General features: G+C 58.4%; 1 protein-coding gene across 4 annotated transcripts; it reads left to right on the forward strand.

The window, feature by feature from the left end:
- Positions 1 to 359: 359 nt before the first annotated feature.
- On the forward strand, positions 360 to 24,513 carry TMPRSS9 (transmembrane serine protease 9). 4 transcript variants are annotated; one of them, XM_080382651.1, is made up of 21 exons: positions 360 to 805; positions 3,519 to 3,620; positions 10,033 to 10,193; positions 11,663 to 11,790; positions 12,004 to 12,071; positions 12,473 to 12,651; positions 13,699 to 13,740; positions 14,594 to 14,765; positions 15,007 to 15,281; positions 15,401 to 15,537; positions 16,711 to 17,029; positions 17,653 to 17,824; positions 19,086 to 19,357; positions 20,000 to 20,136; positions 20,656 to 21,016; positions 21,111 to 21,227; positions 21,820 to 21,991; positions 22,281 to 22,546; positions 23,019 to 23,155; positions 23,600 to 23,781; positions 23,886 to 24,513. In XM_080382651.1, exons 3-20 carry the CDS (start codon positions 10,061 to 10,063, stop codon positions 23,759 to 23,761), a joined length of 3,249 nt encoding a protein of 1,082 aa, XP_080238777.1. In that variant the 5' UTR covers positions 360 to 805; positions 3,519 to 3,620; positions 10,033 to 10,060; the 3' UTR covers positions 23,762 to 23,781; positions 23,886 to 24,513. The 4 variants fall into 4 exon arrangements, with proteins under 4 accessions (XP_080238777.1, XP_080238776.1, XP_080238778.1 ...); XM_080382650.1 differs by lacking the exon at positions 360 to 805 and having other exon boundaries at positions 1,547 to 3,620; XM_080382652.1 differs by lacking the exon at positions 360 to 805 and having other exon boundaries at positions 1,547 to 3,620; positions 12,476 to 12,651.
- Positions 24,514 to 25,137: the final 624 nt, after the last annotated feature.

Genomic DNA, 25,137 nt, shown 5'->3' on the forward strand with positions numbered 1-25,137 from the left:
AAGCATTTAAGTGTAATATTGGGTATGAATCAATGGTGGTTTTCTTTTTGCGGGAACTGTATTCAGGCGAAGACAGTACTTTGAAAACACGGTGTTTTGAATTTTGATTGTGAGCCCACTGCCGCCCGTAAGCCCACTACCACCCGTGAGCCCACCACCCATGAGCCCACCACTGCTTGTGAGCCCACCGCTGCTTGTAAACCTGCTGCCCGTGAGCCCACCGCCCATGAACCCACTGCCCCCTGTGAGCCCACCACCACCAGTGAGCCCACCGCCCCCCACGAGCCCACCACCGCTTGTGAGCCCACCGCTGCCTATAAGCCTGCTGCCCGTGAGCCCCCCGCCCGCCCCCGGCGGGGCTGACAGGTCCCAGATGGGGGGGTGGGGGTGGATCTCGTGCTGCCGGCAGCGCCCACCAGCACCTCAGCAGCGAGTGTTGCTGCCTCCCCGCTGGTGGCTGCTGAGCTGGACGGAGGTTGTGCCGTGAGCTGCAGAGACTTATTATGGGCTGGGGGAGAAGCCGGAGCTGGGGCAGCCCTGCTCGCGGCTCCAACAGGCATTTGGGGGCGGAATAAAAAAAATATCTGAAGCCCGCCGCGCGGGGAAGCACCAAACCAGCTCGCCGGAGCGAACGCTGCCCCCTCCCAGGCTGCGCCTTTAAGCCCCGCGGGCAGCGCCCCCCGCCCCTCCCCCCCCCCCGCCCCGCTGCCCCGGGCGGGCCCGGGCTAAGCCGGGGGAGGCGCCGCGCCGGGGGAGCCGCTGGCGGGGGGCGAAGCCCCCGGTGGCCACGGGAGCCGCCGCGCAGGTGAGTCCGGGCCGGTCCCGAACGGGGCTGCTGAGCCCGGGGCTCCCGCTCCGCCGGCGGCGCTTGGTGCGGGATGGGGGGGGACCCGCACCCGGTGTGGGCGCTGCCCCGCGCGGGGCCCCCGCCTGCGCCCCCCACCTCCTGCTGCGCCCCCCACCCCCTGCACCGGGGTCCCGGCTTCGCCCCCCACCCTCTTGCTGCCCCCAGCTCCTGCCCCGCGGGCCCCCTCCTGCGCCCCCGCACCCCCCCCGCACCCTTCACCCCCCACCTGCGTCCCCCACCCCCGCCGCCCCCTCGCCGGGGTGCAGCGCCGGCCCCGTCCCTCAGCCCCGCTCCTGGGCCGGGGGGCTCGGGCGGCCCCTCACCCCCCCTACACCTTTCCGGGGGGTGTCCCTGCGCTCGGAGGCTGCCAGGCTGGGGGGGGGCTGCAGCCCCGTGGGCTTACGGGGGGGCTCAGCCCGGCTCGGGGAGATGCCGCTGCTTGGCCGGCCCAGGGGGAGCCGCTTGTTTCGGGGGGGTGTACGGCCCCCTGGGGACCCCCCGGCCGGTCACCGACAGCGATGGGTGCAGGTAACGCTTTGTAGTGGGTGTCGATCCCTTGGGACCCCGGGATGACTCGGGGGAGGGTGGGAGCACGCGGCACTGGGAGGGGGGGGCGCCGGGGGTCCCTGGGGCAAAGGCACCAGCACCGGGCGCCCCGTCGGGGAGGGTGGCACTGTGACCCCGCTGTGCCCCGCAGCGCCTTTCTGGGGGACACGGCACCTCTTGTCTGTGGTGACAAAATCACTGCCAGCGTGTCAGCTGTCCCTGCCGTGTCACCTGGGGGTGCGCGGGGGTGGCAGGTGACCCCTGCACCCTCTGTGCTAAGCACCAAGTGCAGAGAAGGGTCTGCGTCGTTTCAAAGTTCTAACGAACAATGAAATGTTCTGGTGAGAAAGTTCGGGGCGCTGCGTGGGAGAGCACGGTTCCAGCAGCAGCGCAGACCTCAGCGCTAAAACAAGCGACATCGCTGCTCCATGAAACGCGCTCGCGGCACAGCCGTGGCCCTGAGCAGTTTGGACCTTGGCACGGGCCCGATCCAGCCCCCGCCACGGGCTCTGAACGGCACCTTCATCCCAGCTGAAGCAGGTGGTCCTGCAGCCGGATGGTGCTTTGTTCCCGTGGTGGAAGGAAAGGGGTCGCGGGTGCTGTGACCTCTGCACCCCCTTGTCTGCCAGCCCCCAGCGTTCCGGCGCATCCCGCCGGATCCCGCGCAAGAGTGGTCCCAGGGGTGACAGTGCTGAGCAGGGCAGCACAGGTGGGTGCAGGATTGGGGCAGCCCATGGGTGCCAGCATCCTGTGCTTGGTGAGGGTCTCCCCAGGCAGGAGGGGCTGCACGGAGCTCTGCGTGGCCATAGCAGTGGTGGAGCAGGTGACGCTGTCCCCGCGTTCCATCCTGCGAAGCCTCAAAAATCCCGTTGACTCGGAAGCTGCCCAGTTGCCCACTGGGCTCTTGCCTTCCGTCGCTGGCTGGTTTCCCCGTGTGACTCCTGAGCATCCCTTGTGGGCTAGGGCTGGCTTTGGGGTACCACAGGGACACGTGCCCGTGAGTGGCGATGCCTACCTGCCAACGGCTGGCACCAGGGACAAAAAATGGAATTTACACGTTGCTTTGGTGTCTGTAGGCTGCTAAGGCAGAATAAAATGGGATGATCTGCAAAATAAGGAGACATCTGCTTTAGCCCCGGTTCCTCCAAGAACCTCTGGTCCCTGTGTGGCCACCAGCTTCACCGGGACCAAGGGTTCTCCCACAGCTTTTGCACAGGGCTGGACACAGTGTGCGAGGGGTGTGTGTGCTGTCATTAAGGGAAATAAGCATCGGAGTTTTTTCTTCTTGGCCATTCATGAGCTGAAAAGTATCAAATTCTCTAATGCTGCTGTGGTGGGAAGCAGCGGGACAGAAATGGCACTTCTTGCATGCTGGAGACTCCCCAGGTGTATTCGGGATTTACCACCTGTACAGAGTTGTCAAGCCAGCGCGGCTGGGGGGAGGCAGGCAGCCTTTATTCTACTGTGTAAACCATGAGTACAAGTTTAAAAAGTAATTGCAGGGACAAATGTGCCCTGTGACCAAAGGGAGAGCTGGGGGCCGAGTGCCGCCGGACTGGAAATGCTGGCTGAGCCCATGGCATCAGTGATGATGCTGGACTGGGAATGCTGGCCGAGCCCTTTGCACCAGTGATGATGCTGGACTGGAAATGCTGGCTGAGCCCTTTGCACCAGCGATGATGCTGGACTGGAAATGCTGGCCGAGCCCTTTGCACCAGTGATGATGCTGGACTGGGAATGCTGGCCAAGCCCTTGGCACCAGTGACGATGCTGGACTGGAAATGCTGGCTGAGCCCTTGGCACCAGCGACGATGCTGGACTGGGAATGCTGGCCGAGCCCTTGGCACCAGTGACGCCGCGAGCGCCGGGGAGCTCAGCCTGTCTGCCATGTCCCAGCTGAGCGGGAGCTGGCAGGCAGGGGAAGGATCTTCTTACTCGTAAAGGGAGAGAAGCCCGAGCAGGACAATGAACAAGGCTCGCACAGTGTCCGCGGGCGCGCTGGCAGCAGCGCTGCCGCTGAGCCAGATGCACCTCCGAGGGGAACGCTGCGGGCGAGCAGCTGCTCCGGGTTGTTGGGAAACCGAGCGGCCGGGACTGTAACACCCCAGGATTTATTTCCTTGCAGGCTGCTGGTGCTCGGGAGGGAGGCTGACAGTGCTGGGGGTGCTTGGCTCGCTGCCCTCGATAGGAAGGAGGTGTCCTCAGCCCTGGGTCTGCAGCCTCTTCGGTGAGTGAAGTTTTCTGCTCGGGGGTGAGGTGTAGCCTTTGAGATGCAGCTACACGTTGATGGGGGGGGGGGGGGGGGGGGGTGTCGGGCTGTCGATGGGCGGAATCAGACTCCTCAGCTGGAGGAGAGTTACAAAGCAGGTGTGTTTATTGCAGCGCTGGGTGCAAGGGGGGGTCGCGCTTCCGAATCTGCACATCGTTTCCACAAGTATGATACAAAGTCAAGTCATGCATGTATCTGTGATACAAAGTCATGCATATATGTAAGGTTTCTGAAAATTCAGCATCTCCTCCCTCTGGCGCCACTTCAAGACATACTTTTCACCATCTTGGGCAGTTACCTGAAGTTTTTGTTTATCTTTGCATACGTTAGCAGTCTTTGTTGTTTAGTTTCTGTTATCTTAAAACATCTGCTAGTTAAGGATGCGCCCTTCCTTACTGCCCACTCTACACATGCCCAGCTCATACATGCCCGCTGGGCTGGTTTTAATCTCTTATCAGCCGATCCCCAAGTGGGGGATCCACCCTGTTGGTGGGGGCCATGTGAGTAGGAGGTTGCTGGTCTCCTACTACCACAATTATTTTACCCTGGTTTATTTTCTTGTAGCAGTTGGCACATCCTCATCAGAAGGCTCCTTATTTATCATTCCTTATTTATCATTCCTTATTTATCATTCCTTATCATCCTTGCGGAGCTCATCTACATCAGTACTGATTGTCCCTTCTCCGAGTGCGAGTGCTGAGCTCCCCTTCACGCTCTCTCGGGTGTTGATGTTCCTGTTGTCTGTGCAGCTTCTGTCTGCAGCAGTTTGGGGTTTTCACTCTGTCAGTGTCCCATTTTGGAAGGTGGAGATGGGATCAAGCCAAAGGACTAAGGAAACGCAGCGCTGGGTTCAGGGGACCACTCTGGTGGCAGGGGATGCTCGTGCCACGTGCACCGAAAAGGACCCTGGTCCTGCGAGCCGCGGGTCTTTGCTGGTGAAGGTCATTGCTCCAGCTGGCGCAGTGCTGAGCGGTCCCGTCCTTGCTTTACCTGTTCTACCAGCTGGCTGCTGTTTCTCCATGGGCTTTTTTTCCACGGCATATCATCATCTCAGAAGATTTAAGGGACGACGTACGGGCTTACCAAGACGCAGCAGTTTTATTCCAACACTCCCTTTCTCCTCTGGAGCCCCCTCACGGTGCAGCCCTGGGTGGGGGGGGTGGGGCTCGAGTGAGACGGGGGAACTGGCACGGGGTTCTCGGGCTGACGGGTCCTTGCACCGCGCCAGCACCCAGCAGACACCTCTTGTTCTACATCCACTCCCCTCACAAAATACTCTGCCTGCTGCCACAAGTTGCTCGGCCCCGTTTGGGCGCAGTCAGGTCCCCAGCTGTAAGGGGAACCCCACAGCTGGACCCCGCTTTGGCCGGGATGTTTGGCTTGGGCTGTTCTCGCCAGCCGGCGCGTTTGCACCCCCACACCTCTGCATCTCCTCTGGTCACGCTTCTGCTCTCACGTGCCCCAGGCGGCCATCGTCCCATCGTCCCTCGTCTGCTCACACCGGCAGTTGGGTGGCACCGGTGCGGTTTGGTGTTCTGGTGCCTCTGGTTTGGAATGGTGGAACCCACCGAGCGCGGCACGTTGGACTCTGCTTTTTCCCTTTGGGCTTTCTCCTCCTGGAGGCAGGTGACACCGCTGCTGTATTGCTCCTCTGAAGCGCCACAAGCCTTATCTCAGTGACACAGTCATTAGCCCTTCGCTCCCCTCTGACCAAAGGCTCCTCAGGTGGATTTGCTGCTGATCTTGTCATCCGCCCTCCGGCAAGTCGCATATTTTTCATACCGATGCCATCATTTCGCAAGGGCTTTGTCTGGGTGAGGACGTGGAGGCATGACCTTCAACCGCCCTTGTGATGGCTCAGCAGACACTGTGCTGCTGCGCTGAGAACCTGACCACCCTGTAATGCTGCCTGCTTCGTGTGGGATAAAGCGAACGCTTTATATATATAAAAAAAAATTAGTATTTAAATGGTTGCAGTGTGTCGGCTGCCCTTTATAACCACAGCATCAGAAAAAAGTGCTGGAAGATGGAAATGCAGCACCAAGGCTCCAGAACAGCCCAGACCTGCCGTCGGGGTGCTGGGGTTTGGCTCATTATCTGTACCTGGGGTTGGCTCGTGGAGACACAGGTGCCTCTGCTGCTTTCCACTCTTCCTCCCCTGCTTCTTCCCCATGGCCAGCGGGCGAGAGGCTCAGCCTGGTGGTGCTGGGGCCACCAGCCCCTGGAGAAGGGCAGGAGGGAGCCAGGGGCAAAGCAGCGTCAGAGGGGTGAGCATCCCTCTTGGGAAGGGAGGACTGGAGAGGGCTGGGGGGTGAGAGGAGCGACCTCGGGAGGTGAAACCGTGACCGGAAAGACACATGAAGGCAAAGGAGGAGAAATACCCGTGCGGTGGAGGACAGGAGGCTGGGGGTGGGTGAAGAACACCCGAGCCTGTTCCCTGGGGGCTGGGCACGCCGTGGGGAGGTTGCCTTCGCACCTCGGGAGCTGCCACATTTTGCAAGAAGCCGGGTTCCACCTGAAGCCAGGAACCAGCAGGATTTGTGCGGAGCAGTCTTGTGCTCTGGCCCACGCGCCACGGGGCTCACGGACCCAAACAGGGTGCAACTGCCACGGTGAGGCTGGGGTCTGTGTCCGGGGGGGGGCACCCAGGACGTCCCTACGGTGGCCCTGCCATGTCCCCTTGCTGCTCCTGCACGTGGTGTGTCCCCCACCTGCTGCACGAGTGCATGCGTGTGCTCACACACACATGTGCTCACCCCCCCATGTGTGTTCACCCCCCAACATGTGCTCACACACACATGTGCTCACCCCCCCACGTGTGCTCACACACACACCTGCTGCTTTCTTCTCCTTGACAAGAAGAGCGGGTGTCAGCGATGGTTTGGCTAATTAGGAGAAATATTACGGATAAATGGATGTTTGTGCCATTCCACTTTATATTTTGGAATTTCCCTGCCTGAAGCGGTCGAGAAGTAAAGTACATCCTCCAGGAAGATCCTATGGGATGATGCAAGGCTGTCCTGGAGCTAAATCCAGGCTCTGGTGGAGAAAACAAACCCTGAGCTGCCAAGAAAGGGAAGAGCAGAGATGGTGACCATCTCCCAGGGGTCCCGTGGATCCCTAGGGATGGCTGGAGGTGGTTATTTTCACAGGATGGTTCTTGCTGACTCTCTCCAGCAGCAAGAAGAAACCTCACAAGAAAGGACTGGAACGACCCTCTCAGGTCATGCCGTCATCCCCCCTTCGCTATCAGGGGCATCGTATTTTATAACTGCTCATAATTCATAATCTGACAAAAAAAAGGTAAATGTGCTTTTCCTTCTCAACATTCCTCCTGGAAGTTTGTGCTCTTCTGACTGTAAATACTCCCCTAATTTCTCACCACTGAAATTTACTTTTTGCTCATCTGATTTCACGCAGCAATGTTTTCCCGCGTGCGTTCGGCTCTGTTTTGTGTCTATAGAGGGTCCTTATCCTCTATTTTGCTCTTGCAGGTTGGGTTTTCCATTTACACAGCTCTTTAATTCTTTTTTAACTCGCACCGCTCACACCGAAAGAAAATAAACTGTCCTTACGCTAAAAGGGAGAGCAAAGAAGACAGGTTTTGATTGTTTTTGGGGAGCAGAAGATTCTCTGTCTCCAAATATTCTGTTTTTTCCAGTTAAAGTGCCCCTGCACTCAAGACTAGGAACTTCTTCCGAGGGTCCCCTGTCCCTGTTGTTGTAGTACGACTTTCTATGTGCAGCCAGGTTTAGTCCAGTCTAACTTGTGTTGTCAAAATAACCCCCGGCCATAGCCGATTTTGTCTGTGATGTTAATTTTTTTCCCTCAGATGCCGTGGTCCAACCTTTAAAGCCCACTGACAGCCAGGCCACAACAGGTCAGCGTATCTGGGCTGGATTTTTGAGCTCCCCGGTTCAGCATCCTGCTGGAGAGCCGGTGGCTCCAAAACCCGCTGAAAGAGCGGAGGAAGCATCGCTCATCTGTATGCATTCAGGTCACCAGGACCACTGGCGAGAGTGTTTCCTACCAGTCTCCTCTTAGCCAGAGCTGAATTGTCAGACGGAGATATTGTCAGCAAAACAGAGGGGCCCCCAGCGCCGCCGGCGGGCTCAGTTACGGCTGGCAAAGAATATTTGGAGGGCTGTTGGAAAAAAAAAAAAGAGGTGTCTTGGACAGACTCTCCCTTCCTCTCCCGTTTCTCTCTGTCTCTGGCCTCACAATGAAATGACCTTTTAAAATCTCTTTATCTCGAAGCTTCAGTTTAAAGAGCTGCTGACGCCTCTTGGAAAACACTGAAAAGCTCTTGCAAAAAAGTCGCTGCGGCATCCTGGGTCCTGCTCAGCCTCCTTCTCTTTCACGGCTACATGTGTTTCCATTAGAAAAGGCTGTTCCTCCACAGTTTTCCACCACAGACCAGTCCGTGCCATCAGCCAGCATGGGAACCGGTGGGAATGGCCAGCGCAGGAGGGACCAGGCGCGATGCCCCTCGGCAGGACAGAGTTTGGGACCGTGGAAGGAAAAGCTGGGTGGGTTTTGTGTTCCTGAAGCTCTCGATATCTAGGCAGGGTAAGTCTCAGAGGTTAATTTGCTCAGGTGCTTCTGGTGTGACCCGTAAATCTGGTTTCCCAGCAGGCAGAGGTTGAGTTCTCAGACACCTTGGACCTTTGGCCAAGAAGGCTGGATCGTCCGTATTTCAACTCTGACCGACCAAATTGTCTGAAATGGACTTGGCCAGTCTGAAGGGAAGGGTTGTGTGTCTTCTTCTGACCTGTAAGGGAGGAATATTGACCCAGTTTTAGGGCCGGAGGAGATCGGTGCCCCTTCTGCTCTCGTTAAGCTTCTTTCAAAAACTAACTCGACTCAAGTCCAGCTGCTGGAACGACTGTGGATAAAGCAGATCCCAGGCTCTCCCATTCCTACCGGTGTCCAGGTGTTGTTGCCATGCAAAAGAAGGTCAACCACAGGCTGGCTGGTGCTAGCGAGAGGGCAGGCAGAAAGCCAAGGTGAAGTGCCCTGGGTTTGGCACCTCTGGGGTCACGTCGGGAGTACCGTGTCCCATCTGAGCATCTTCGGTGCGTGAAAGGTATCGACCTACTGGAACAAGTCCGGCAGAGACCGCTGGGTTGACCTCAGGGGGCAGGAAGGATCACTGGAAGGGGCTTTGGGTGCTGTGCAGGACTTTTGTACCACTTGAAGCAAAATACTGGAGGCACCGGAAGCACCAGTGCCAGTGCTGGCCACAGGGGAGGGGAGGCTGCTCATCAGGACAGCAGCGTAGCTGTCATTAAAGCATGTACTAATTGCTCGGCGTGGCCACGCACCGGAGCTCGCTGCTAAAGGCTGTAGTGAGATTTGTCACCTGCTGAACTTACTGGCTGTGATTTTATATTTCCTTCGCGATGCTTGCAAAAATAGGGAATAGCATCGGGCTCTACATGAAACCTCACCCTGGCACCTGCCTCATCACACGACAGGACGAGGTGTATTATTTAACCACTTTTGATCCATATAAAGTATACCGTGGGGATATAGGCAGCCTGGGCAGAATGGTCCAGTAGAAGCAGCCAAGGATTCCTGAGGTTTTCCAGTGCTTTCCAAGTACCAGTGGACTTTGGTACATTTACCAGCCGGAGTCCCGGGCAGGCCCCTCTCTCCAGGCTGCAGCTCCGTGTCCCGGGATGCGACCGCAGCCTGATGCAGGCACGTAGGTTCCTCTCAGATAAATGTCCTACTTCCCAGCTTCACTGTTCCGCCTGCTCCTGCGGCTCCATCACTCCTGAGCAGCACCGAAGCCCTGCTGGTGACACTGGTTGTTCTTAGGCTCTTTACTGGGGGTGAGATAAGCCAAGGTGCCGAGCCTGGTGCATGCTCCCTGTGCCATGAGCTGCAGTACCAGTTCACCGGGCATCACAGCCAGCAGGACCTTGAAACCCAGCCTGGGGGGCTGCCAGCTGAGGAGCGGGTGCCGTGTGCTGTCCTGACCACAGGGCAAGGGCTGTGGTGCTGGGACACCGGCTCAGCACCCAGCCAGAGCTGGTGTCACCAAATGTGCCTGCACAGACACAGAGGCATCAGGTGGGTTCGTACCCACAGCGGACACGGTGATGCTCGGTGGTGGCCTCTGAGGAGGAATGGGAAGGGGAACCAGGCAGGGAGGTGCCACCATGGTTGATGTCTCCAGGTCCTACAACCTGGCTGTATTAGTAAAACCTGAGGCACGTTCAGGGGATGCCGTGCGTGACTGTCCTTTTACTGCCAATAACGCACCAGTTGGAGCTCCTGGGGTGGCTGTGTCTGGCACGTGACATTTCATCCCAGTCTTGTCCTTTTTCTCCTCCTTTTTTTTTTTTTTTTTTTTTAATCACAGAGGCCACCTGCAGAGCTGCTGGGGAAGCATGGACCAGAGAAAACCAGTGCCAGGCACCCAGAGAAGGGGACCGAGGGCCAGCTGCCAGCCGTGGTGGATGGTGACCATCGCCGCTGGCGTGGTGGGCAGCGTGACAGCCGTCTGCCTGGGGATCCTGCTGGGTGAGTGTGCCACTGGGTATGTTCTTTCAGTTCATCTGCTCTGAAAAAGAAATGGTCTGCACAACTCACAGTGCTCGTAGCAAAAACCCTCAAAAGCCTTCTGCTGTGGACAAGATGTGGTCAGTTCCCGCCCCCCCCCCCATCCTCCCCAGGCTGCAAGGCCTGTCATCAGGTTGTGTTCTGAATATCTGGCTGTAAAGCACTTCACCTGCGGTGGGACATGTATGCTGTGTTCCTCCCGTGCCTCCTGCCCTGGTCTCCTGGGACAAGGTGACCCGCTGAGCGAGTGCGGGGCAGGCTGCGGGTGGTGTCTGGAGGCTTTAGTGAAGCCTTTGACAGGGTTTCCCACAGCATCTCCTGGGGAAATGGGCTGCTCACGCTGGGGTGGAAGTGCTGCTGGCTGGGGGAGAAGCACGGTGGTGGATGGAGTCACATCCTGCTGGTGCTGGGCACACGGGGTGCTCGCAGGGCTCCCAGCCCTCTCTAATGGCTTTATCGACGGTCTGGGCGAGGGAGTCAAGTGCCCCCTCACTCGGTTTGCAGATGACACCAAGCTGTGGGGGGTGCTGATCTGGGGGGCAGGGGGCTCTGCAGGGGGCTCTGGGCTGAGGCCACTGGATGAGGTTCAACACGGCTCCGTGCCGGGTCCTGCACTGGGGTCACACCAGCCCCACGCAGCGCTGTGGGCTTGGGAAGCTGCCCGGTGGGAAGGGGACTGGGGGTGCTGGTCGACAGCCGGCTGGAGATGAGCCGGCAGCGTGGCCAAGGTGGCCAGGAGCCCAGGTGGCCAAGAAAGCCAACGGCATCCTGGCTTGTGTCTGAAATGGTCTGGCCAGCGGGGCCAGGGCAGTGATCATCCCCCTGTGCTCAGCACCAGTGGGGCTGCACTGGGAGCCCTGGTGTCATTTGTGGCCCCTCGCTGCAAGAAGGACACAGGGGTGCTGGAGCGTGTCCAGGGCTGGGGAAGGGGCTGGGGCACCTGTCGGGTGGGGAGCGGCTGAGGGACCTGGGGGAGTTTAACCTGGGGAGGAGGGGGCTCAGGGGGTACAGCACCATCCTGCAGTGCCACCGGCATAGCCCCCTGTACAGCACCATCCTGCAGTGCCACCCAGTTTGGTACCCAGCGCGCCTCTCCCCAGCCTGTCCCTGCAAGGATGGGCCCCGCCTGGGGTTGCGTGGCCACGTTGCACCCACCTGCTCATGGACTTTTGTCTCAGGCTGGACAAAACCCCACCATGTTCGAGCTCGGGTCAGTTCGGTGCCGGGTGCTGCCATGGCGTGTGCAGGGCGCACCCCCGGCCATGGGGTGGTCAGGGACGGGCAAGATGCTCAGTCCAGGGGGGTGTAAAGGACGTGGTGAGGCTCGTGGTCCAAAGCAGGCAGCAAGGACAGCTAGCTCCGGCCCCAAACCTGCACGTAGCCTTGGTGGCCCTGACAGACACCTTCCCCCCCCCCCCCTCCCCCGGCAGCCTGGCACCCCGCGGTGGAGACCAGCTTTGAGCACACAGTGGAGCTGCGAGGGATCGCGTTCAACAGCAGCTTGCAGGCAGAGAACTCGGACTACTACAGGGTGCTGACGCCTGCTCTCGAGAGGCTGGTGAGTTGGTCTGGGATGGCCAGGAGAAGACTTGGGAAAGACCACGGCAGCGCCCCAGGGCTGAGCCCGGGTGGAAAAGGGTGACCTGAGCTGAACGCGGGTGCTCCTGCTGCCTGCCGGGACAAGAGATGCTCCAGCGTCCTGCGTCACCCAGTGCCACCTCCTGGGGTCTTCTACCTGGTAGGTGTGTGACCGTTGTTCTTTGCTTTGCAGTTCCTGTCCAGTTTCCAGGACTCCCAGCTGGACTGGAGCTGCACCGGTTGCACCATCCTGGGCTACAGGTGAGTGTGCGCAGGCAGCTGCCAGCAGCTGGTGGTCCAGGGCATTCAGAGCAGCCCCACCAAGGTGAGCTCACACCTCTGTCCTTGGTCAAAGCCACTGCAAAGAGGAGCTGCTTCTTTGGTCAAGGCTGGATTTTCTTCTAGGATTGCACCAATGTTCTGGCTTCTTTCATTTGGAAATGCAGTCAGAAAGGCAGAGGAAAATGGCTTTGTTCAACCAAAGCTGAACTTTGGGCCAGAGAAAAAAAATGCAAATGGCCATTTCAGGCCAGAGTGCATCTCCAGAGAAACTGGTGCCTGAAGTTATGAGTTTGGGTTCCCTGCAGGCAGTAGCTAGCACAAGAGCTTGTCCCTTGGCCAGGCCGTGGAGCCAATGGACCTATCAATTCCCTTTTCTCCAGCAGGAATGGAAACTCGAGCGTGATCGTCCATTTCCGCCTCCACTTCATCCCTCAGGATTCCCACCCGCTGAGCTCCACCATGGAGGAGGAGGCTCTCAGGCATGGGCTGGTGGCTGCCCTGCCCAAGCAAGGGCTTTCCCTGGCTGCCTATGGGACTATATCCTCAGCTTCCCTTACAGGTACGCTCCTGCCGCAGGTGTTGGGCAACCCGAGCGAGGTGCGCGGTGCTGGTGGCACCAGGAGGTCACGCCAGCAAAGCCGCGACCTGTGTCTCAAGTAGCCCAGCCACCGCAGCTGCCCAGCACCAATGTTGGAAGCAGGGGTGCTGGATGCAGCCCCAGGAGATGCTGTGCCTGGTACCCAGGTGCTACCAGCTTCACGAGACGGCAGCAGAAACATGGCTAGATCTTGCTGGTAGCCCAACAGCAATCCATGGGGGGACCCCAGCTCCCCCCCAAGGCTGGTGCTGTCAGGATGCTCCCTGGCCGTCAGGAGCAGCCCCAGGTGCCCGCAGTAACAGCAGAGCCTAAATTGCAGCTGCTTTGGCTTTTCGTGGAGCACCTGGAACCAGCCTGAGGGACAAGAGCAGAAGCTCCGGGAGGTTAATTGCCGGGTTGTCTGTACCTACGAGCAGCCCTTAGTCCTCAGGGTTGTAGCAGTAATTCCTGCTTAGGTAGATATTTCTCATATTTGAGTTATCCTGAAACAGCCTGGCTGGGGTTGCGCCTTGGTGCAGTGCCTGCGGGGCTGCACGTGGCTGTAGGACTCCTGGTCCAGCAGATTTAGGGAAAAAAACCCTGTGCCTGGAAAACGTGAAGGTGTGGGTTCTTCTGCAGCTCCCCCTGCGCTCCCCGCAGCTCCCTGGGTCTTGGGGAGCTTTGTGCAGCCCAAAGAGGGGGTGCATGAGCACCCCTTGGCTTTAGGCAGCAGCCCTGTAGAGCCTCGGCTTTGTTGCCTGCTCCCGTGCTGGCTGTGGGGAGTGCCGCCCCACACGGGATCACCCCACGAGCCTGCAGGGCTGGAGGCAGCTGCTCCTCTGCTGGGCACCGTGGTGGAGCGAACTGGGGAAAGGGACTGGGTGAGGAGCTCCCCAGTGGCTGTGGGACAGGGGCCGCCGTGGCCAGGCAGGAGGAGAAGCTCTGCCAGCCTGGCGCAGGAGCAGTGCGGCCCGTGGGGCGCAGTCCCGGGATGCCCTCACTGATGCCCGTTCCTTCCCTGCTTCACAGGTCCCGGTGAGGTTTCTCCCCACAGAGCTGGGCTGAGATCAGGTAAGAGCCCCTCCTCCCCCCAGCCCCCTGGCTGTGCTCCGCAGCCTGACCCATGGCCTCCTGCTCCTTGCCGCTGGCCTGGCAGCAGATACCAGAGGTGTTTGTGCCCCATCTTGTTCGTAACCCGGCGGTCCAGGGCTCTGCGCTCCTTTCCTCTTGTGCGCTCAACCAGGCGTGCTCCGCTCCCGGCTCCGGGCACTGCCAGGGTACAAGGACACTGGGGCCCTTGTCCCTGGGGAAGCCGGGACATGGTGGCTGGAAGGGCTGCAGAAGACACGAGTGACACATGGTCACTTGCCGCAAGACCCAGCATGTGTGGAAAGAAACCCGTGAGCGTGATGGCCGGGACTGTGCTGATAGCCCTGATGGGGAGAGCAGGGGGGTCTCTGGCAGCAGGTCCCCTGGGCAGGGGGGATGGGTCACAGCTACTGTGGTGGCTGTAACACCACTGGCTTCTGGGCACCGGAGGAGAGCCAAGGACACGGCACGCCTTGTCAGGCTGGTGGTAGATGTCAGCATCAAGATGAGGGGAGCTGTGCCCTAGGAACACCTTGGTCCCACCACCAGCTCCGAAGGGTCATGGCAAGGGCCAGCTTCCTGGTGGCTGGCATCTGGGCAAGTGCCATGTGCCTGCCAGCTGCTGGGAGCAGATCCTGAGGCAGTGGCTGAGCCTGTGAAACTAACTGGGATACTTCTTCCCAGAATTTCTTGGTTTGGAAGAGTTTCAGGGAGGATGCTGTGATGAGCCGGTGCTTTGCAGTGCTCTTTTCCCAGCCTGTGGGTGAAACCCACTGACATCCCCGGCAATGTCCCGCTGCTCCACCACGATGTGTGGCTCTCTCCTCCCTTCCAGACTGTGGCAGCCGCCCTGCCATGCAGACTGCCAGCAGGATAGTCGGAGGCTCGGAGGCATCCAGAGGGGAGTTCCCGTGGCAAGTCAGCCTGCGCGAGAACAACGAGCACTTCTGCGGTGCCGCCATCCTCACCGAGAAGTGGCTGGTGTCTGCCGCTCACTGCTTTGCTGAGTAAGCTGTAGCCACGCTACCTTCCCCTCCGCCCCGGCTCCAAATGCTGCCGTTACCCCTGCGCTGGGGCTCCCGCTGTACCAGGCTGCTCCATTGTGGCCAATTCCCCATCCCCGACGGAGCCGTGGCAGCTCCTGCCTGGCGCGGGCGGCAGGAGGGGTGGGAGGCAGCACCCCAGCGCTGGTGTGCGGGGTGATGCTGTGGCTGCGGGCTCACGTGGTCCCCGCTGTCTCTCTTCCAGGTTCCAGGACCCAGCCATGTGGGCAGCTTACACGGGGACCACCTCCCTGCGAGGATCAGACAGCAGCGCAGTGAAGATGGGCATCGCCCGCATCATCCCCCACCCCTCCTACAACACTGACACGGCCGACTACGACGTGGCCGTGCTGGAGCTGAAGACACCCGTGACCTTCACGAAGTACATCCAGCCCGTGTGCCTGCCGGACGCTCGGCATCACTTCCCCACCAGCAAGAAGTGCCTCATCTCTGGCTGGGGCTACCTCAAGGAGGACTTCTGTAAGCAGAGCATGGTGGGGGGTGAGCCTCGCAGGGGGCACCGGGGAACTGGGGTGGGCTTGGGGTGGGCTGTAACACGGGTCCCGCCGCCGGCTCATGGCTGCGCCTCTCTACGTCAGTGGTGAAACCTGAGTTCCTGCAGAAAGCAACGGTGGAGCTGCTGGACCAGACGCTGTGCTCCAGCCTCTACAGCCACGTCCTCACGGACAGGATGATGTGTGCTGGCTACCTGGAGGGGAAGGTTGACTCCTGCCAGGTGAGCTGTGCCCAGGGAAACCGGCACCCCTCCCTGCACCCGTCTTTTCCCTCCCAGTATGCACAGGCAGCACATCCAGCAGCCGGAGCTGACACCAGTTACTGTCCCCGCGCAAGGCTTGAGGCCATGCCTTGGACCCAGGTCTGGGGCTGCAGAAGACAAAACTGACGACATGTTCCCTAGTGCTCGGGGCTGCTTAAGGGGCGCTTTGGGCTATTGAACCGCTTTTCTCCCCTGGCTGAGCTGGAATCGGGGCTGGTGCTACCGGTGTACCCATGGCAGGTCCCCAGATCAAAATCCAGATGGCAAAGGGCAGCAGTGGAAACTAAAACGTAAACAACAGGGTTTGGTGCGCAGCTTGGTGTTTTCCCTAGTTAGGCTTTATCCAACCTGGAATTGCAGGTGCTCAGCTGGAGAAAATCCTGCCTTTCCCAGCGAGCTGGGAGAGGGGCAGTGCTGGGAGGAAGAGGAGGGCTGTGGTCTCCACCGCTGTCCCTGTGGTCTGGCAGGGCCCTTCACATCCACCAACTGAGCAAAACTGCATTTCTCTGGTGGTAGCACGTCATGTTTCTGCATCGGATGCAGCACAACCACCAGAGAAGTGGCCAGGAATGGAAGACTGAAGGTTGGATGACGAAGGTGACCCACTCACCTAGAGCAATCCAACCCCCAGGAGGCACTGCCAGCTCCACAGGCACCACGTGTCCTACATCGGTGACACTCGTGTGGCCCCACAGGACCAGGGAACCAGAAGCCAAAATAAGAAAACATCATGCAAAGCTGAGCATGGTCTCCGTGGGTTGCGTATCACGCAGTGAACACCCATCATCAGGCTGTTCAAGGGCTGCTGGGCTTAACCTTCACGAGCAGCAGTTTAACAAATGATTAAACCAGTAGAAATGCTTACTCTAGATGTTATGGAGGATGTCCTTGCTGTCTTCTGGCATATCAAGGGCACAGGGCTACTGCTTAACAGCAGGACAATGTGCCCACACAGGAGCACCCAAAGGGCAGCACAGGAGATGCTTCGCTCATCACTAGACTGGGTGAAAGCAGAGGTGAGCTGGGACACACAGGGATGGAGACCCCCGGGCTGGCAGAGGAGTGCAGAGGGTGGCCAGGGCCAGCTCGGAGCATCCTCAAGGAGAGTTCACCGTCCGGCTTCTCTTGCAGGGTGACTCTGGTGGCCCCCTGGTTTGCCAAGAACCATCTGGCAAGTTCTTCCTGGCGGGAATCGTGAGTTGGGGAATTGGATGTGCTGAAGCCAGGCGGCCTGGGGTTTACACACGCGTTACCAAACTCAGGGACTGGATCCTGGATGCTATTTCTGCCTTCCCTGCCGCAGCCCACACTGCCCTTCAGGTCCCCTCCAGTACTAACAGTAATGCGCCCGGCTCTGAAGAGCTCGAGACCACCACCACCACCGGTGCAATCCCCACCACTCCAGCAGCCCCAGCTGCCACCAGGGCGGTGACGGCAGCGAGACCACCAGGTACGAGCACCCAGAGGGTGGGCGCCCCTCGGCAGGAGGGATGGCTGGTGTGGGTCTGCATGTCGGGGTCGTTATTCTGCTCAGCCAAAGTGTCCTTCAGCAGGGTGACCCACACAACCCTGCCCAGGCACAGGTGACACTGTGGGTACCCCAGCTCAGCCCAGAGCAGCCGGGCAAAGGCACTCAGCCCCTGCGTGGATGGGTCCCGTGGGCTCCTTTGCTTATGCAACTGAACATGTAATTTTGCTGCGTAAGCGGGTCTGCTCCGAGGACCGGGGACTAAATCTGGCACATCCACAAGTGAACCTGTGGAAATTTAAATTAAAGCTAAATTTAGGTTTAACTTTTAATCTGGAATGGCGAGGCTCAGAGACCAGAGCTGCTGATTGCCCTCAAGAAAGGCAGAGGATTAAGGACTTGCCCAGAGCAAGATGCAGAGCAGCAGCGGGGGTGAAAGCCCATGTATGGCTGCGTGCAGCCACCATCAGAGACCACCACAATCAGCTTGGGCAGGTCCCTCACATCTGTCCCCGCTCAGACTTACTGGTTGGAGAGAGCAAAAGTCTCTCCTCGCTCGTCTTCTGCCAGGGGTGCTCACGTGTCATGCTTTGGCTTTTGTTCAGAGTGTGGAGGACGACCTGGGTTCTCTAAACCCAGCAAGATCGTGGGAGGAACAGATGCTTCCAGAGGAGAGATCCCCTGGCAAGTCAGCCTGAAGGAAGACTCGAGGCATTTCTGTGGAGCCACCATCATTGGGGACCGCTGGCTGCTGTCGGCAGCTCACTGCTTCAACGAGTAAGAGTCCGATGCTGCTCGCACTGCTCCTCCAGCTCCCCTGCCCCAGAGCTGGGCAGAATCCAGTCCCGGGGCAGAACCAAGGCTACACGTTGGCTGGACGTTACTACCTGTTGTAGCTAGAGATTCAGAGCAAAAGGGGTTCTGTGGGGAGGCTGGGGTGAGGCAGGGAAAGGTTAAAGCAGCCAGGGCAGGGAGCAAGGGCAACACATCTACTGGGTGGAAAAGGAGTGGTGCCACAAGAGAGCTGCTTTAAGAAATTTAACCTTAAAAACTGGCTGTAATATACGTAATATATGAAATAAGAGACACGTCGTCAGCTGTTAAAGGGAAGATGGTCAGTTCGATCCTCCGTAGTTCTGTTAAACTTGTGAGAGCCCAAGCCCAGATTTATAAATAATCTAGATGAAGAAATGAGTAGCAAGAGGATAACGTCAAGAATAAAAATTGCCGAAGGCAGAAAAGGTGGGGGACTAACTGAGGAGTTTCAAGACAACCTTATGCATCAAACAGCTGGGCAATAAAGTGAAATGCAAGGTGGGCGAGCGTTGACATGAGGCACAGGGCAAGCAAGCAGCACGTGCTGTCTGTCTGCAGAGGGTCACGGGTCTCCAGCAGCTTTAAAGGGGTCAGAAATACTGTGGGTATTGCCACGAAAACAGCAGTTCCTGGTAATGCCCAGCACAGGGACATCTTGAACGTTGCAAACAGTGCTAGCATGACATCGCCAGAAGGCCAGCACAAGATGAGGATGAGCTGGGTGTGGAGCAGCATCGGAACGGGCACGACCAAATGGATCAGACTGGGACAACTGGGGAGGAAGGGGGTGCGTGACAGGGATGGCAGGGCTACAAAGGGCACAGTGGTTAGGGAATGCCGCCTTGTTGCTTTTCTAAGATCTCCAATAACCACCAAGAGCAGGCGTAAGACAATCAAAAGGGAGCATTTTTTTCATAAATTTCATGAAACCGAATGTTTAAAAGGGACGTGGTGTTGGAAAAAAAAAAAAAAAAGGAATAAACCACAACTCTAGGAAAACCCAAAGAGAACCCCCAAATCCATCAAGACCTACACGGTCTGTGTGCCAGAACGCTTCTGAAATCACAAATAGCTGGTCTGTGGGCCTGACTTAGCAGCGCTGCTCTTCTGTGTGAGGCTTTGGTAAAGGGAGGTTTCAAACACCGATCGTTTAAAGTTGTCCGCAATTTAAATGTCAGGATTCATGCCAGGCGTATGTGTGTTTGGGATCGTGTGTTTGCAGGACAAATCCGGAGGAGATCGAAGCCTACATGGGAACAACGTCACTAAATGGAACCGATGGGAATGCAGTGAAGGTCAATGTCACAAGGGTGATCGAGCATCCCTTCTTCGACCCTGTTTTTCTGGATTTCGATGTGGCGGTACTAGAGCTGGCAAGACCTCTTGTCTTCAACAAGTACATCCAGCCCATCTGTCTTCCACTTGCTGCGCAGAAGTTTCCCGTTGGCAAGAAATGCCTCATTTCTGGATGGGGTGACCTCCAGGAAGGGAATGGTAAGCAGTGACGCATTACCAGCTGGTTTGCTCTGGAGCAGTGACAGACCCAGACAGTCCTGGGAGCGTACAGGACAAGGGACAGTAACAGGGACAGTCAGGAACTGACAGAAACACGCGAATAAGGGCACACCGAGCACTGCCTTAAACCGCAGTTATTTAGGAGCCACCAGCAAACAAGAAAATGGAGAGAAGGAGCCAGGAGAAACCTGCTGGGCTCCCCTCGGGTGTTCTCCCACGTTAAGCAAGAGCGGGGCGATGCCTGGCACCCGCCGTAGGTCTGGCAGGGTGGCGTGTCGGCCCCAGTCACCACGCTCAGCCACAAAGATGTTCCAAGCAATAAAAAAAGCAACGCTCCCGCTGCAGGGAGAAGGCCTGAAGGGTGGCACGTGTCCCCCTGGCAGCAGGACCAGGAACCCGCAAGGTGCTTGGCACAGGGACAGGGACGTGCCGCCTGCGTGCAGCATCCTCTGCGCAGGCGTGGAGCTGCACCCTGGGGCGAGCAGGGGGCAGCTCAGAGAGGACTCAACCCCATGTGCTGGGGTTAGAGCCTGTTTTCTGAAATACACGTTTGGTCAGTCTAAAAGCCCTTAGTTTGCGCTTCCCTCTGCTGCACTCGCTAACCCCGTGGTTTTCGTGCAGCCACCAAGCCCGAGATCCTGCAGAAAGCCTCGGTGGGCATCATAGACCAGGAGACCTGCAACTTCCTCTACAACTTCTCCCTCACCGACCGAATGATCTGCGCTGGCTTCCTGGAGGGGAGGACAGACTCTTGCCAGGTAAGAGCGGGATTCCTCTGTGAATCATTCCGGAAAGCTGGACTGACACGGCTCAGCACATCCTCCGGATTTACCGACCTGCGGTGGCCAGGCTGCAAGCCACGTGTCCCTTAGCTCAAAAACCTCAGCCCGCTGCCTTTAAAAGTAAATAAAGCTCCATCAAGTTGAGCGTGACTTAAACCAACTGTCCCACCGCTCCGTCTGGCCAGACTGGAGTCCTGGATGACGTATGTCCCCTCCTGTGGCAGCGAGGCAGTGGCAGCTGCTGGTGGCTGTCCCTCCTTGTGGGAAGGGGCTGTCGGGAGCCGTTAATGTCCGTGAGAGATGCCCCCCGTGTCCGTGCTGCCAGGGGGAGCCCGCTGACCCTGGTTTCAGCCTGGGCATGTTCTTGTCTTGCACACAGGACAGCCCGATGGACTGGGCGAGGAAGGGGCTGGGGCTGGCGGAGTCCTCCACGCAGCTGCAGGTTGATCTCTCCTGGGGAGACTGGGTTGAGCAGCCTCCTTGCTTCTTCCTCAGGGGGATTCAGGTGGACCCTTGGCCTGTGAGGTGACCCCAGGAGTGTTTTATCTGGCTGGCATTGTGAGCTGGGGAATTGGCTGTGCCCAGGCTATGAAGCCTGGTGTGTACTCCAGAATCACCAAACTCAAAGACTGGATCCTGGACACCATCTCGCAGCTGCCCAGTCCCGGCACAGGCACCCCTTCTAGTTCAGCCATCGCTCAAACTCCTACTGCAGCCGTCCCCATCCAGCAGCCCAGCCCAGCAGCTCCAAGTCCAATCGACAGAACCACCCTGGGCTTGAAGACAACCACAATCATGAAAGAAACCTCCATAGCGCTGCAAACCACTGAGCCTGCCAAGCCCACCCAAACTCCAGGTAAAACTGACGATAGATTTATTGCCATGGTGGTAGGAGACCTCCAGCCCCAGCACAGAGGGTGCTGAGCAAGCTGTGGGTTATTGCCTTCCAGTGGTGCCCTGTACCAGCCTCACCTTCAAGTGTTCCAGCGAGGTCTGTATCGGGAAGGAAAACCCAGAATGCGATGGCATCGTTGACTGCAGCAATGGCTTCGATGAGCGTAACTGCGGTAAGTACGGCTCTGCCCAGGCTCCCCAGTGCAACCCACCAGCTGCCCACGGGCTGTCCTGTGCCCCACCTCACACACCGGGGGTCTGGGCCAGCCCCTTGTGGTCCAGGTCCTACTTGGTCTGCTGGAGACGCATTACAAGATAAAGCTGGATGAGCAGGATCCAAATTTTCCGCCGGAAAATGTGGCCCCTTCTCCCATGCTATAAACATTAGAACCCCTTGCCCAGCACGCAGGCCTTCTGGTCAGTTGTTCTGCCAGCCCAAGCTGGCGAGATGCTCTGCACAGCGTGGCGGGCCAGAAGATGTCTGGGTGTCCCCAGGAGTGCTCCTTGGACCGCACGTTCCTTGCTGTGTGACAGCTCAGCCAGTCCATCCCCCCACCCTGCATGCCTGCAAGGTGGGATCTCGGACAAGGGAAAGGTCCCACGTGTGCCAAGCCTTGCCTCAGATGGGTGAACTCAACCCACCACATCCAGCTGCCCTGCGTGTCTCCCCAGAAGGCTGCCCCGTGGCACGGGGGGTGGAAGGAGGGCGGGTGGCCCCTTTGGTGATGGTCACCTCAACCCCCGGTGCCCGTTCCTCTGTCCCAGACTGCGGCTTCACAGCTGCCCTGGCCTTCAGCAAGATCGTGGGTGGCAGCACCGCAGCTCGAGGAGAATGGCCCTGGCAAGTCAGCCTCTGGCTTCGGCGGAAGGAGCACAAGTGCGGGGCTGTCCTCATCGCCGACCGGTGGCTGCTCTCTGCAGCTCACTGCTTTGATATGTAAGTCTGAGATGGGCTAGTGAAGCCACCTGGCTCCTGGCCGCGCTCCCGCCAGCCCACCCACCCTCCCCCTTCCTCGCAGTCCAGCACCGTGGCTGGGATGCTGTGGCCCACTGGAAGCATGCACTCCCTATTCCAGCGAAGCCTGGGTGATGGCCACAGGGTGATTGAGGCGGGGGTCCTGCCCTGACATGGTGTGTCCGTAGCGCATCCCAGACCCCCAAGCAGAGGAACAGCCCCCCCTTGTGAGGCCAGGCTCCTAACAGCCAGGTTTGCTGTCTTTCTGCAGTTACAGTGACCCCAAAATGTGGGTGGCCTTTCTAGGAACGCCTTTCCTGAGTGGCATCGATGGCAAAATGGAGAAAATATTGCGTATCTACAAGCACCCTTTTTACAACGTCTACAGCCTGGACTACGACGTGGCTCTGCTCGAGCTGAACACGCCCGTCCAGTTCAGCAGCACCATCAAACCTATATGTCTGCCGGACAGTTCACACGTCTTCCATGAAGGAGCCAGATGCTTCATCACAGGCTGGGGCTCCACAAAGGAAGGAGGTAAGGGCTGAGAGGGCTCCCTCGCATCGCTGATGCTGAGCGCCACCTCCCCTGCGAGCCCAGACACCCGATTCCCGCGCAATTCCCACACCACAGCCCCGAGCACGCCCCATGCCAGGCCAGACCCTGCGGGGGACACAGAGCCTGGCCTCACCGCCCTGTCCTCCTCTCTTTGGTCACACCTCTGCTCTCTTGTAGCCTCCCCAAGCGTCCCGTGCACACCCCATCCCTGAAGCAGCTGCGCCAGCTGTGCTGCTGCAGTACAGGGCCCACACAGATACCATTCCGGGCCAGCCGTGTGACGAGCCACATGCCAAAGGGACTTTCCTGTGCTTGCTCCGCTGGGGAGGCACTTTGTCAGCACGGGTGTCCCCCTTGGCAAGCGAGTGACGCTGCGGGGATCCCGCTCCTCCGCATGCTGCCGCCACTCCTGTGCTTGGCACTGTGCTAACGGCGGTACTTGTCTCCTCAGGCGTCATGTCGAAGCATCTGCAAAAAGCAGCAGTGAACATGATCGGAGACCAGGCCTGCAAAAAGTTCTACCCCGTGCAGATCAGCAGCAGGATGCTGTGCGCTGGCTTCCCGCACGGCACCGTCGACAGCTGCTCGGTGAGCGTGGGAGCAGCAAACGCTGCGGCTGGGATGGGCAAAGTCCCCGAGCTGTGTCCTCTGACGAGGCCCTTGCCCTGCCTCCCCTAGCTCAGCTACTGGCCGTTGCCATTATCCGAGTCCATCCTGCATCCCCCCCCTCCTGCTTGCCCCCCAGCCTGTGACAGGTCAGAGAAACATGCGGAGAGGTGATGCCTAGAGCCCGCAGGGATGCCGTGGGGCCCGTTTCGTGACCCTGTTGTGCCCCCAAACACACTGTCCCGTGTTCCAGAACCGCAGACTGTGCATGCAAAGACATCACCGAGCAGTCCTCCAGCTTGGCAGCAGGCTCCTGGGGAGGTGGGGAACAGCACAGCAAATGTCCCAGACACCAAAGAACATCTCACAGCTGGGGGGGCTGGTCTGTCTCCTTGCCTTGACAGAAGACCCTTTTCCTCTCTGCAGGGTGATGCCGGTGGGCCCCTGGCGTGTAAAGAACCCTCAGGGAAGTGGTTTGTTGCAGGAATCACAAGCTGGGGCTATGGCTGTGCCAGGCCAAACTTCCCTGGTGTCTACAGCAAAGTCACAGCTGTCCAGGGCTGGATCGTGCAGAACCTCAAGCGCTGAAGCTACATTTTGCCACTCAGGTAAGGTGAAGAGGACAAGGAATGTGTTGGGAGAGAGGAAGGGAGGGAGGGAGGGAGGAAGGAAACTATGCATCTGGCTGTCCAAGACGTTTCCCCTTTCCCAGCCCACCTGCCAGTGAGACCCATGCCGTACACGCCTGGACCACTACTGAGAAGGCTCACCTCCAGATGGCTTGGCTCACCTCCAGATGACTTCACATCCAGGCTTACAACACTCGGGAGGCTCCCATCACTGATGCTGCGCAGCCAATACCATCACATTCAAACAGTAAAAAGGCTGCTAGGCAAACATGGCTGGAAAGCATTTCATTTTCGCGTAGTCATTTTCATTTTCACGTAGTCATTCTGTTCTCTAGAGGGGGAACTGCACTTCAGTGTCAATTACTCCACATACCCAGTTACCTAACAGTTTACCTTGTGTCAGAGCACTTCGGTCCCTTCATAGACCCTACCACACTGGGAGATTACATGAAATCGGGTTCTCCCACACCCCTTTGAGTGTCCCAGCGGGTAAGGAGATAACATCCTTCCAGTCACTCTCCCTGCCCCGGCAAGTACCAGCAGTGAAATATTTTATAAACTACAGAAGAGCTTCAAAAGAAGGGATTGAAAAAATGTTACTACAGGGCTGTGGGCACTTTTCATCTCCTACACTCTCCTGTTCCAGCTCCTGTGCGCAGTGCTGACTACACAGCATCAACTGACTTTGCCAGGAGAGGTGTGTAAGCCAAGAGCAATACAGAGCTCAGCCCCAAAGCAGACCCAAGTCCTCTGTTGCAGAAGTGAACGCTCCCTCAAAAAAACACCACTGAGAAGGCAGGCTCCAAGATGGAACATCTGTGCCAGAGCCAAAACACAAGCTGCAGGATATCACAGCCACATAACACATTTTATTCTATAAAGAAATACACTTCGGCACTTCCCCCCCCCTTTCCGTCCCCCAGCTGTGCCTGTACAACTCCTAGGTGTGCAGCACAGCCTTGCAGGTGAGAGCACGCCTGCTCCCCAGCACAGCACCTGAGCGAGTCAAAACCCAGGAGCCCAAAAGTGACCTGGGGAAGGACGAGCCAAGTGCGGCACGTGGAGCATCTTACGGCAACTTCTCCACTGATGAAAAAAGGGACTGGGTAACACCTGATGGCTGGGTTCTGGGCAGGGGGACTGTGTTGCTGGCTTGGCCCCCCTTCTTCCACAGAAGCCTCCTTGCCTCTCGCAGCCCTTCCAGCAGGAATTTACCAGCTGCCATATGCCTTGGCCAGTCTGGACCGTTGGGAAGGGGCATGAGGCAAACCAAGCAGCTCACGCCGGCTCTCAGGGCTGGAAAATCCACTTGCTGCTGGGGCTAGTAAGAGCCAA

This window comes from Falco punctatus, assembly GCF_963210335.1.
Source record: "Falco punctatus genome assembly, chromosome: 4".
Classification (NCBI taxonomy): domain Eukaryota; kingdom Metazoa; phylum Chordata; class Aves; order Falconiformes; family Falconidae; genus Falco; species Falco punctatus.